Below are 12,355 nucleotides of genomic sequence, written 5' to 3'. Positions count from 1 at the left end.
ATACTTCATGCATGCGTCTAAAGATTTGATGTGATGGAGAATCTGAAAAATTTTGCAAAATTTTTTGGGAACTAAACAAGGCCCCAATATACTTGTAGAAATAGAAATATATAATAATAAAAAATCATGCATCCGTCTCTCTCTCGCTCTGCTAGCAATTACGATACGGCCTCTCAATAAATGCGGATTGCACCACCTCAACACTCGTCCGCAATAACTCCTTCCTCCCTTCTCCACATTCTCTTCCACCTCCGTCCGTTCCCCTCCCCTTCCTCTTCCTCTCCTCCCCCTTCCATGGCCGCCGCTTAGCTTCGTTCTCAAGGCCTCCTCCCTCTCGCCACACACCTCCTGCTAGCTACCCTTCTGAGCTTGCAAAGTTTTGCCGCATCACATCGATCTTGAGAGCTGCAGCAGGCAGAGATCGATCAGAGTTCTATTTTTGCAGAGGCACACAAACATATATAGTTCCTGTATCTGCTAGATCTCACTGCCAGCCAGCTCGCAGTGAAGCTTCTCTGGGCTACCTTGTCGCTAGATCTGTTGCTGGTCGTGCTGTTACTTGGCAGGCAAGGTATACATCTCCATATAGGAATAGGATTGGCGCCGCCTGTTTTCTTGGGTTGTGAGGGAGATATACTACGCATGTGCCAGTGAATAAATGGGAAGCAGCTAGTGAGGAGGCAATAAGAATCAGGGTTTGAGAGGTCGCGAGAGGAGAAATGATGATCCCGGCGAGGCACATGCCGCCGATGATCGTCCGGAACAGCGCCGCCGCGTACGGCTCCTCGTCGGCACTCTCGCTCAGCCAGGTAATCTCAGTTTTCTGTCTTTCTTTGGGATTGCTGAGATCGAAAGGGTGTGCTTTTATTAGCTTCTTCGATTCTCTCTTTTTCTTTGGGAAAATTCGAAGTTTTCGAACTCGTTGTTCTCTTGTATTTTTTTGTGCTCTCTTTTTTTTTTCTCTGGGTAAATTTTTCTTCGTTTGATTTGAGGACTCAGTCTCATCAGTACTAGGATTAGAGGAGTACAATATGCATGTACTGATCCTGCAAGGATTACCTTTTTCCTTGGAAACTGAGAAGTCTCTCTGGAGAGAGAGAGAGAGAGAGAGAGAGAGAGAGAGAGAGAGAGAGAGAGAGAGAGAGAGAGGTGTATCTATGTCTAGTACTTAGTTGGCTGCTGTTGTTCACACATAGATTAGGTCATCAGAGTGCATGAGCCCCATTGCTCGATCCTCCTATATAAAGGGGCAGATGAATGGGCCATCAGCTTGGGCAAGAGTGAAGACTTGGATCCCCTGCTCATCACAATTCACACACACACACACACACACAAATCAACGGGTAGGTTGTTAGTAGTTGCGTTGCTAGCTTCTTCCAGCTCTTCACTTGTGGGCTGTGGCCCTTGGGACAAGAAACCTACCTTTTCTTCTTCTTCCTAGCTTTGCTTTCACACATCTCTTCCAGTCCTACATGTGTACCAAACGAACCCCCCAAAAAAATTGATTTCCTTCCCGATTTATACCTTGGAGAGGGACCCTTCCATTTCATCCCTAAATTACTATTGGATCCGTCAGTACATTCTCTTGAAAATTTTTCCTTTTGCTCTTGCACGAAATATTTTCGATTCTGCTGTCTTGTCGTCCCTTGAAAACTTTTCCCCCATGTCCTCCAGTCCAGCTACAAATTAATGGCGACGAGCGATGAAACGCACGGAACATATATGCCTCAACAGGCAAACGTCCCAGTCGCCGATCTCTGCCACTTAATTGCTTATATTAATTCCAACTCGTTTGTGCAAACGGTACAAAGAAAACAAGCTGATGTTGAGCTGTTTCCCCTTCCTTAATTGCTTGCAGCCGAACCTGCTGGACAGCCAGCAGCAGCTCCAGCTCCAGCAGGCGCTGCAGCAGCAGCACCTGCTGGACCAGATCCCGGCGACGACGGCAGAGAGCGGCGACAACATGGGCCGCAGCGGCGGCGGCCGGGGGTCCGATCCGTTGATGGGGGGCGACGAGTTTGAGAGCAAGTCCGGCAGTGAGAACGTGGACGGCGTCTCCGTTGACGACCAGGACCCCAACCAGCGACCCAGCAAGAAGAAACGCTACCACCGCCACACCCAGCACCAGATCCAGGAGATGGAAGCGTACGTAACGACACTGATCTACTTGCTTTTCTTCATTAATTTTGCATAGATTGTTCTCGGATATATATGTCTTGGTGATTAATTTTGCATTGACTTTTGCCTGTCAATGTTTAGTTAAAAAAAAGATACGCATAAAATGTTGTTGGTTTACTGAATTTAATAAGGAGAGAGAGAGGACAAGCTGGTCATCAAGTTCGGTTACTAGCATTCACTGAGCTGAGACTACTGATGTAAGCTTACGCACAAGTCAAATTGAGTTCTTGCTCGTCGATCCATATCCTTCTCCTTCACAAAAGTATTGTATTCGTTGACCCATGCAAACGGTTTTTGTTCTTTAGCTCTCCTTCTCGAAGCAAAACCAAAAAAAGAAACATATATAATAGCATTCGAGAAGAGAAGGCTTTGGCGTTCACACTGAACTTTCCATGCTCTTGCTCGTTTATTCCATATTTTCTAGAAACATGAATTAATTCGTCGTCACTCACAAAAATACTCATCTTTTATTACTTGGAAATTGATCGATTCAATGGATAACCAGTTTCTTCAAGGAATGCCCGCACCCGGACGACAAGCAGCGCAAGGAGCTGAGCCGGGAGCTGGGGCTGGAGCCCCTCCAGGTCAAGTTCTGGTTCCAGAACAAGCGCACGCAAATGAAGGTGATCATCTTGACTAATCTCTCTCTCTGATCCTTTCTCTGGATCAGTAATAAAGGGACTGCATTTTGATGGGGAAATTTTGGGGCTGTGCTCAACTGCAAGAGGTAGGCGCGCCGGCCGGCCGGCCGTGCGCGCGCGAGCGTCGTCACAACCACTTCATTTAAGCTTCTGACCTAGCGTCTGGCAAGCAGCATTCATGGCCTATTACTATAACTGGACAAAAGCTAGGCCACACACCCATGTCCTCTTCTGCATGCGCCCTGCCAAATGTGCTGCCGCAGCCCTGCCAGGCCGTGGCTGGCACCAGCCATGGTCAAACCCCACCCCATGCATCATGCATGTCTTCCTGGCTGCTGCTGCTGCTGCTGACTCCTACCTGGCAAGGCAGACGTTTACAGCACTGCTCACCTGACTCGATCAGCAAAAGCTGCCGATTACCAAGCATTATGAATGGTTTATATATTAGTTAGTGTAGTGGACAACAAACAGCTAATCCGTGCAGTAGTAGAGAGACGCTCCATCATGGATCGCAAGCTTACCGTGATCCATGGCGTGTGGATCGATTTGCAGAACCAGCACGAGCGGCATGAGAACTCGCAGCTGAGGGCGGAGAACGAGAAGCTGCGCGCCGAGAACATGAGGTACAAGGAGGCCCTCAGCAGCGCGTCCTGCCCCAACTGCGGCGGGCCGGCGGCGCTCGGCGAGATGTCCTTCGACGAGCACCACCTCCGCGTCGAGAACGCGCGGCTCCGGGAGGAGATCGACAGGATCTCCGCCATCGCCGCCAAGTACGTGGGCAAGCCCATGGTGTCCTTCCCCGTGCTGTCCAGCCCGCTCGCCGGGGCACGCCCGTCGCCGCTGGACATCGGTGGCGGCGTGGGGGGTGCCGCTGCGTATGGCGCTGTCGACATGTTCGGCGGCGGTGTCGCTGTGGACCTGCTGAGGGGTGCCGTGCCGCAGTCGGATGCCGACAAGCCTATGATCGTGGAGCTGGCCGTCACGGCCATGGAGGAGCTGGTCCGGATGGCGCAGCTGGACGAGCCGCTGTGGAACGCGCCGGGCCTTGATGGATCTGCTGAAACGCTGAACGAGGAGGAGTACGCGCACATGTTCCCCGGCGGGCTCGGCCCAAAGCAGTACGGGTTCAAGTCAGAGGCATCGCGCGACAGCTCCGTCGTCATCATGACCCATGCCAACCTCGTCGAGATCCTCATGGACGTGGTATGTACATGTGATCAATGTGCAATGAGTACAATTGTTTTGCTTGCACAGTTCTTTTCAATAAAACATCAGGATATTTGATCTGATTGCTGGCTCTAAACTTCTGAATTTTAATTCAATTTCTCTATGTGCAGAATCAGTATGCGACGGTGTTCTCGAGCATCGTGTCGAGAGCTGTGACGCTGGAGGTGCTGTCCACTGGCGTGGCGGGGAACTACAATGGTGCATTGCAAGTGGTGCGTGTTCTGAAATTTGGGATGCATAGCTAGTTTGATGTCATCTGTTGATTGCTGAAGCTAGACATGTCCCATGCATGTTGCGCATTTTGCAGATGTCAGTTGAGTTTCAGGTACCTTCCCCACTGGTGCCGACCAGGGAAAGCTATTTCGTGAGATACTGCAAGCAGAATGCTGATGGATCATGGGCCGTCGTCGACGTCTCGCTGGACAGCCTGCGCCCCAACTCAGTCCTCAAGTGCCGGCGCCGGCCTTCAGGATGTCTGATCCAGGAAATGCCTAATGGCTACTCAAAGGTTTGTAGTCTTTCTATGATTGAAATTTTCAGTTTTCACAATTCACACATTCTCAGTAGCTGATGGTTCAGAGGCTAATCGTGAGTGTGTACTGTATTACCTGAAAAACTGATACTTGTAGTACATTGTACTGTGTCCATAATTCCATATGTATGATCAGGTGACCTGGGTGGAGCACGTCGAGGTGGACGACAGGTCAGTGCACAACATCTACAAACTGCTGGTTAACTCAGGGCTTGCCTTTGGAGCACGCCGGTGGGTTGGAACGCTAGATCGCCAGTGCGAGCGCCTTGCCAGTGTCATGGCCAGCAACATTCCGACTAGTGATATTGGTGGTAAGCTCTTTGTAGTCTGTACAATGCATTGCAGTGTATCATATATACAAATACTGATCTATTTATCTAATTGAATCCCCCCCCCCCCCACAAAAAAAGTTTAGATCCTTATGAGAAAAATCATTTGCTGCAGTGATCACGAGCACGGAGGGGAGAAAGAGCATGCTGAAGCTGGCTGAGAGGATGGTGATGAGCTTCTGCGGTGGAGTGACGGCCTCAGCTGCACACCAGTGGACTACGCTCTCAGGCAGTGGTGCTGAGGACGTCCGTGTCATGACCAGGAAGAGCGTCGACGACCCTGGCAGGCCACCGGGCATAGTCCTCAACGCTGCCACCTCTTTCTGGCTCCCCGTCCCGCCCAAGCGTGTCTTCGACTTCCTTCGTGATGAAAGCTCTCGCAGCGAGGCACGCACACACCCATACCTAACAATCTCGTTCATCTTGAATACATTCCAGAACACTGTGTGAACCGCATTTCTTTTTCTTTTTTGCAGTGGGACATCCTCTCCAATGGCGGTGTTGTTCAAGAAATGGCTCACATCGCCAATGGCCGCGATCATGGCAACTGCGTCTCGCTTCTTCGTGTCAATGTAAGCATGATGAGTTTGGCCTTGTCATTCATCGATGCATGTGATAACGCTTGCCTTCTAACATGTTGACTGTTTGCTTCTGCGTTATCGTCACAGAGCACCAACTCGAACCAAAGCAACATGCTGATCCTGCAAGAGAGCTGCACTGACGCATCAGGCTCGTACGTCATCTATGCGCCAGTGGATGTGGTCGCGATGAACGTGGTCCTCAATGGCGGCGACCCTGACTATGTGGCACTCCTACCCTCTGGCTTTGCCATCCTTCCTGACGGTCCGGCAGGCAGCAACATGCAAGGCGATGGTGGTGTTGGCTCAGGTGGATCGCTCCTGACGGTGGCGTTCCAGATACTGGTCGACTCCGTCCCCACAGCCAAGCTCTCCCTGGGGTCGGTGGCGACAGTGAACAGCCTCATCGCCTGCACCGTGGAGCGCATCAAGGCGGCGGTCTCTGGCGAGAGCAATCCCCAGCAGTAACTTTGTTGAATCAAACAGTGTTCTTATCCTTTGCATTGAAGGTATGCACAAAACCAAATCACATTAAGGTCGTGCCAGATTTCATCTTATTGTTTAGTCTGAATACTGATGAAATCTGATCATCAATGCCTTTGCAGGAGCAGCAAATTTTAGAGCTTTCATCAGTGGGAAGTCAAGAACGCACCTCAGACTCTCCTTGCCATGTGGTGCTCATAGTTTGGGTTATTTTTCGCCTAGTTTTCCCAGAATTTCTGGGTATTATTCCATTTCAGTCACCGAAGAAAATGAGTCACCACTACGCAAGGGTAGTTGGTTCGGGTATTGACTTCCTCTTCATGTTGGCCTCTCGGATGCTGCTACCTCTGAATTTAGGCTTCTTTTTCTTCTCTTGTGGAGTACAAAACCGTTATTTAGCATGTAATTTGTGCTGTTGCTGCAGTTGTTCAGACTTTCAGTATCCTGGATTCCCCAAATAGAGATTTGTTTCCCTTAGGTTTTATACTTCTGCAGTGCTTCTTAATGTCTAGCCATCATTTCAGTACCAAACGTGTCTGTAACGTGGTTGCATGCATACTTGCGTTATTGTTGAATGTCTTCGATGCTATTTTGCAGCTTTAGGTTCTGAATTAATTTAGTGATATGGCCATGGAATGCCAGCTCTCAATATCATTCCTGCTTTCGGCCTTTTGTTCCTTGCCAGAGTTTTTCTGTCAGTCAGTTCTGTTTTTCTCTCACAATAGATCACCTACATTACTTGTAGCTATGATTTTTTAGACCAGCAAACAGGCTCTCCTCATGCCAGTTCAATGTCTGAGATTTCGTCACCAGGTATCACATCTTAGCATGTATTTCATGCAAAACAGCTCCTTAGAACGCACTTACAAAGTCAGAGATGTACATTTAAGACACTACTCCGATCATTCATTCCATGTACAAACTCGAGTGCATCTGAGAGTGCCTCTGAAACAGGCAACCATGTGAAGTACAAGACTCTTACAAGCATTCTGCTAGAGAAACAAAATTGGATGTTCAGACCAGCTCTTTTTCTTGAAAAGGACCTTGGATCTTCAGCATGCTATGATCACAAAATAAGGTCGCTATATATGGACAGAAATCATGCCTGAACTGATGCACTCGTGAAGATATTTTCTTCATTCTGTTGGGAGGAGGTCGGTAAATGAAAAATCATGAAACGGTGGACCTGCAATACATGTTGAAGTTCAGGTGTAACTTTGGCATTTTCTCTATAAGATAATATTACGAAAAGCATACCATGAAAATATTTACATAAGCAGACAGCAAGTTTGTTTACAGTGTCTTCCCTTGATGCTATGACACTTTAGTTTTAGTACCTCAGTTAAAATGCACAAGTTTCATATCGCTGTGCTCAGATTGTAAGCATGTATAGTTCTCTTAAAGAACATGAAAGGATGCTTATTCTACATTTAACTAAAGAAGTGCTTGCAGAATTTTTACCTTTTTGCTCAGCTAAAAGGTAAAAAGGAACGTGAGCCACCATCTTTGTTCCTCCTTCACTCCAATTCACAATACCAGGACCATTTCCTTGGGCAGTGGACGGTCCCAGTACAGATAAACAGATGGCTGGTTCATTCATGAGCCCTAAATAGTCACAGGCCCGTTGCCAGACTCTCCTGTCTAAAGTTTGGGAACGAGCGACGACCTGCAGGAAATGAAGCAATTAAGATGCTCTGTGAGAAGTAACATACTTAATGATGGACGCATTGATCATTTATCTTACACAGCAAGGATCAAGTCAGTACCTTACCCAATGACACACGTGCTCTCGGAAGCAACTCACTGTGGCATGTTGCTAGTTTTGCAATGGCAGTCACCACAAAGCAGAGAAGCCTGGCTTGAGATGATTTTCTAGATGATGCACCCATGGAATCAGATCCTGGCTCCTGGCTTAATGCCAAACGGCTTGACAACAAATATACGAAAGAAGTCAATTATGTGTAATGCCATGGAAATCCAGACAGAAGAATAATAGACGCCTCACCTAGTTGCCAGGTTTTCATACAATAATAACTCCAAATTTTCAAATAGTTCACGAGCTACATCTTTGCGATCTATCCCTCCAGCTCCATGCTCACCAATGGCCCAGCACAAGTGCAATGCTAACTCTGTCTGCACTGGCCACATTCCATCAGTAACTTTCAGTTGCAATGAGAAAGATAATTAGTCATTTAAGATAATCAGCAGAAGGATAAGAAGAGCAGGTGATGATATAGCAATTTCAGTGGCAATATGGACTTGAAAGATATACTTGCCTTTGCAGGATTATCATGAGCCTCACCAAGTCTGTCAGTTATAGGTTTCTGCAGAATGGTTCAAAATCATCACGCAGAACTATTTATAAAATCCTAATATAGAAAGAAAACATTCAAATAACGTTGTTATTGCCGCAAAGTGCTATATGACATGGGCTTTTAGCTCAGAGTTTTGACTTAAATGTCTAGTAAGAAATAAATCACTAAAAATTTACACATATTACCTTCAGTACTGCAATGATATCAGGAGACCGCTGGAATGCAGCCAAAATGAAGTCTGAAAGCCGTTTCCTCACCTGCAACAATGTATAATATAATGGAAACTATAATATGCCATTGGAAGCTGAACTTACACAGGATATGTTAGGCAAATAACCAAGTCTATAGCCAGACAAGCCATATGGCATACCGTCATTTGAGATAAAGATACTATGGTAAAAATTTAAGTTTCCACTTCTTTCATTATGTTCCATTCAATGTATTCTCTATTCTGAAATAAAGTAGTATTGCTGCTCCATCAGTTAGATATTCAAAGCATCGTCTAGGGTGGCTTTCAGAATTATTCAGCTTAGTAAAAACTATAGCTCCAATAGTTCAACATATATGGTTTGAATCCTTCAATTCAGCTTGAGAAGTTGTTTATCAATTGCTTATAAACTGTGGTACTATGCAATTAATCAGTTATGTCAGATTAAGCAAATAGAGATATAGTAATATATCCTTGGTTCCAAAACATTTAAAAGGATCAGTAGTAGACAAGGAAATTTAGAATAAACTAAGTTTGCCTACCTTGAAAGAGAAAACCTTGTCTGGGAACATCGCAGCATATCTTGACATAACTACTGGAATAAGAGCACACAACAGTGCTGAACCAACAAACATAGATCGTCAGATTAACAATATGTTGGTCACTTATCATCTGTAGCAAAAATAATAATAAATGCAACCTACAGTCATTAACATCCCGCAATGCTGTTGCAAAATACAAAGTAAGAAAGCGAGGTGCCATTTCCAGTGACTGTTTCAATCTATCCGACTGTGGGCTGTTAAATGCTGCTTGTAATGTTGAAGATATCGTGGGGGATATCCAATGTTTTGCCTGAAGGGGAAAACAGAAGAAGATATCACGAGAACTAAGAATTCGAAAGGGATATACACTATTGTATAAGAGAAACTACTTACAGCAATGCCATCATTCTCATCTTTTAGAAGGTCTAAGAACATTGGGTCAGCAAGGTCTAGGGCACCACTATCATCAGAGCCTGAATTACCACTAGGTTCTTCTATTGCAGAACCAGTATATGCCTCGTCCATCAGTGCAAGAAGCATCTGTACCATAGAAAAGGATAATGCTCTTAAGTCTTAACAGTTTTGGACTAGATAATTCACTCATAGCTTCTAGGCCAATTCATTCCGAAGATTACCTCAGGAGCAGCGCTCTTCTGGATTGTAGCTATACTACTGCCAATAAGAGTTCCAGAACTTCTTTCCACCTTTTCCAATGCCACCACCAACACTGGATAAAATTCAGAGTGATGAGGAACAAAGTTGTTGAAATCAATATATTATAGTTGAACAAAAAACCAATAATGCATGGTGAATGTTAAATACATTAAGACAAAACACAATTATCTAAATGAAGCGATAAAATCTGGTAGTCTCCAATTAACATCTATCACAACTGATTCATATTATGTGGCAGTATTGGAACTCAATTACCAAAGGAATCTGAATAGTGTGGCAACTGTCTACTCCATGTTCACAAATAAAAATTGAGTACAGGATATACGATCAAGGCCAACAGGGACTCCAACAGGGACTAGGTCATGTATGTATGCTATATATTACAGAAATCTCACATATGGTAAGGAATGCACATCAAATGAAAGCAGAAACAATAAGTTAATAATGCCATAGTGCACCTAACTCATCAGCTAATTAGCAGTCAAAATTGTTTGGGTTGTATAAAAATGAATTAAGTCCTGAAGGCAAAATATCAACAGGCTTACTTGGCAAATCCATAAGGGATAGGAAGAGAGGAAGAAAAGATCCTGCTGACATCATTAATGGAAGTACTTGCGAAAACTTACTCTCCAGTCTAGAATGTTAGCAAACAAATTAGGTAGTTCAACAGGATTCCTATGTGAAGTTCATGACAATAAGAGCACATACCTCTCACCATTTGATGCAACAAGCTTTAACAGCAAAGGATAGAACTGTATATAAACAAGAGTACATAAGCATTGGCATGTGCTAACATGATTAAGTTGAATTTGGAAAATAGGAAGAGACAAGATATTCTATAAAGGATCTTACAAAAGATTGGTTGAGTAGCTTATCATACAAATATGTTTTTTTCCTGTTTTTTCCTACCTTTTTGGCCTACAGCCTCCTGTATTGTCAATATTTCTTTTCTTATGTTAATGAAGAAATACATGTAGGCGCCTCCCCTGACGTTCTCATAAAAAATGATAAATAAGCTATAAAACAAACAAGGAAGTTCGATTTATATCTTTCAAAGCAATGATCTGCAACAAAATGAATAATAGGAGCTACATGTGGAATTTGCCAGTTCCAAGTAAGTAAATATTTGAAGTGTTGGCACCTGTGGAATCAAATTGGGGAAGGAGCTAAGGATCTTTGTCTTGTTTGTTACAAGGAATTCAACCGTGCACTCTGCAACAATAGGATCTGCAAACTCCCTATTTACAAGAAAAAAAGTCGAGTATCTTAGATGCTTGTGGTAGCAATCCAACAATGGTATACAGATCAAGAGACAAACATATAGAAAACAACATTACCTACTTAAGCAAGAGCGGAAGAAGGTTTTCAAGCTACCATCAGCATCGTGCAAGACCGCCTCCCCAAAATCCAAGAAGAATTGCAGAATGGTCTGGTAGTAAAAAAAATACAGAAACTAAGTTACTCGTGTTATAAGTTTGGCAAACTCTTTACAACAAATCAACAATAAGGAAAGAGTAAAAGTAATTTGCCACCAACAGCTATGCAAGTAATCCATTGTTCAGTTAATCAGGGAGTAAGGACATTATAATCATACAGGTAACACTAGATTACATAGTCGCGTCGAGTGAATTTTTTTGATAAAACTGAAAATGGAGAAGCACATTTGTACGCTGAAGGACACTATTTTCACATATCTGAGCCTTTATCCATCAAAATGTTAAGGCTAACATCTCTGCAGCGCGAGATTGAGAAAAAGTCGGCTTACTAGAAGCAGCACGCCGGTGGAGGCCACGGCCTGCGTCGGAGCGGCGGCGCATCGCTGAAATAGCTTGCCCATCACCGGGAACGCCCGCGCCACCATCTCGTCCTTCGCCTCCTTCGCCGTCCGGCACATCTCGCACACCCTCCTCACCTTCTCACGAACACAAAAAAAAAATGGTGCACACGAAACAGCACACCTAAGAATCCTCGTCGACATCCACGAAACCGGACATGGGGATTTGGAGAAGGGACCGAAGGGAGATGCGGTTACAGATTGGAGGAGGTTGGGGTCGGAGGCGGGGTCGAAGGCCGCAGCGGAGTCCCGTGAGGCCGCGGAGAGCGAGCGGAGGTGGAAGTCGTAGCTGCCGTCGCCGGCGGCGAGCTCCGGCGAAGCCATGGCCGTCGCCGTCGTGTCGCGTCTTCTCGCTGGGGTTAGAGAAGAAGGCCTCCTTTCTCTGTGGACGGCCTTATTAGCTGCGCCCGGCCCATGTACTAGACTTTTTTTTTCTTTTTAATTTAACAAAGCTTTTTCTTTTCTTTTTCCCATCTCGCACGCCCTCGCCTTCTAGAGCAATCCTAGGAATGCTCGTGTACAGCAGGAGATTTGTAGAGGGGATGGAAGGGAGATGCTGTTACGGATCTGAGGAGGTTGGGTTCGGCGGCTGCAGCAGAGTCCCGTGAGGCCGCAGAGAGCGAGCGGAGAAGGGAATCGAAGCTGCCATCGCCGGCGGCGAGGTCCTGCGAAGCCTGGGCCCACAAGACGACTTGACGGATTGGGTTTGAGAAGAAGAGGGCCTCCTTTCTCTAGGTATTCCTTCTTTTTTCCTTCACTATTTTTCTTTTTGTTATGTTATAAATCGTGGAGAGACCTTTTTTTTTTTCATTT

At 45.5% G+C, this 12,355-nt stretch overlaps 2 protein-coding genes across 4 annotated transcripts; one reads left to right on the top strand and one right to left on the bottom strand.

Moving 5' to 3' along the window:
• On the top strand, nucleotides 205–6,557 carry LOC8066825 (homeobox-leucine zipper protein ROC2). The gene is made up of 11 exons (XM_002448518.2): nucleotides 205–809; nucleotides 1,859–2,145; nucleotides 2,684–2,801; nucleotides 3,372–4,022; nucleotides 4,157–4,258; nucleotides 4,354–4,554; nucleotides 4,715–4,889; nucleotides 5,023–5,294; nucleotides 5,384–5,479; nucleotides 5,576–5,994; nucleotides 6,091–6,557. Exons 1-10 carry the CDS (start codon nucleotides 720–722, stop codon nucleotides 5,951–5,953), a joined length of 2,370 nt encoding a protein of 789 aa, XP_002448563.2. The 5' UTR covers nucleotides 205–719; the 3' UTR covers nucleotides 5,954–5,994; nucleotides 6,091–6,557.
• On the bottom strand, nucleotides 6,750–12,075 carry LOC8066824. Of its 3 annotated transcripts, none has more exons than XM_021463415.1 (16): nucleotides 11,741–12,062; nucleotides 11,474–11,623; nucleotides 11,046–11,137; nucleotides 10,850–10,946; nucleotides 10,417–10,460; nucleotides 10,254–10,342; nucleotides 9,669–9,760; nucleotides 9,427–9,573; nucleotides 9,196–9,343; nucleotides 9,034–9,110; nucleotides 8,469–8,540; nucleotides 8,245–8,292; nucleotides 7,974–8,101; nucleotides 7,735–7,894; nucleotides 7,430–7,634; nucleotides 6,750–7,154 (listed from the first exon to the last, which is right to left on the bottom strand). In XM_021463415.1, the coding sequence occupies exons 1-16, from the start codon at nucleotides 11,864–11,866 to the stop codon at nucleotides 7,105–7,107; spliced, it is 1,725 nt and encodes a 574-aa protein (XP_021319090.1). In that variant the 5' UTR covers nucleotides 11,867–12,062; the 3' UTR covers nucleotides 6,750–7,104. The 3 variants fall into 3 exon arrangements, 2 of the variants coding, with proteins under 2 accessions (XP_021319090.1, XP_002447140.1); XR_002454285.1 differs by having other exon boundaries at nucleotides 6,783–7,154; nucleotides 7,740–7,894; nucleotides 11,741–12,075; XM_002447095.2 differs by having other exon boundaries at nucleotides 6,783–7,154; nucleotides 11,474–11,620; nucleotides 11,741–12,060.

The sequence above is a fragment of the Sorghum bicolor genome, chromosome 6 (genome assembly GCF_000003195.3).
Source record: "Sorghum bicolor cultivar BTx623 chromosome 6, Sorghum_bicolor_NCBIv3, whole genome shotgun sequence".
Classification (NCBI taxonomy): domain Eukaryota; kingdom Viridiplantae; phylum Streptophyta; class Magnoliopsida; order Poales; family Poaceae; genus Sorghum; species Sorghum bicolor.
Note: the sequence above shows the minus strand (reverse complement) of the source record. Positions and strands in the feature narration are given on the sequence as shown.

What these genes read in the sequence shown, in the direction of transcription:
- LOC8066825 (XM_002448518.2), top strand. Translation starts at nt 720, where the DNA reads ATGATGATCCCGGCGAGGCACATGCCGCCGATGATCGTCCGGAACAGC. An exon ending in TCGAGATCCTCATGGACGTG is followed by an intron (nt 4,023 to 4,156) that starts GTATGTACATGT and finishes CTCTATGTGCAG; the next exon opens with AATCAGTATGCGACGGTGTT. An exon ending in ACAATGGTGCATTGCAAGTG is followed by an intron (nt 4,259 to 4,353) that starts GTGCGTGTTCTG and finishes CGCATTTTGCAG; the next exon opens with ATGTCAGTTGAGTTTCAGGT.
- LOC8066824 (XM_021463415.1), bottom strand. Translation starts at nt 11,866, where the DNA reads ATGGCTTCGCCGGAGCTCGCCGCCGGCGACGGCAGCTACGACTTCCAC. An exon ending in CCACCGGCGTGCTGCTTCTA is followed by an intron (nt 11,138 to 11,473) that starts GTAAGCCGACTT and finishes TTTTACTACCAG; the next exon opens with ACCATTCTGCAATTCTTCTT. An exon ending in ATTGCGGGATGTTAATGACT is followed by an intron (nt 9,111 to 9,195) that starts GTAGGTTGCATT and finishes TTGTTGGTTCAG; the next exon opens with CACTGTTGTGTGCTCTTATT.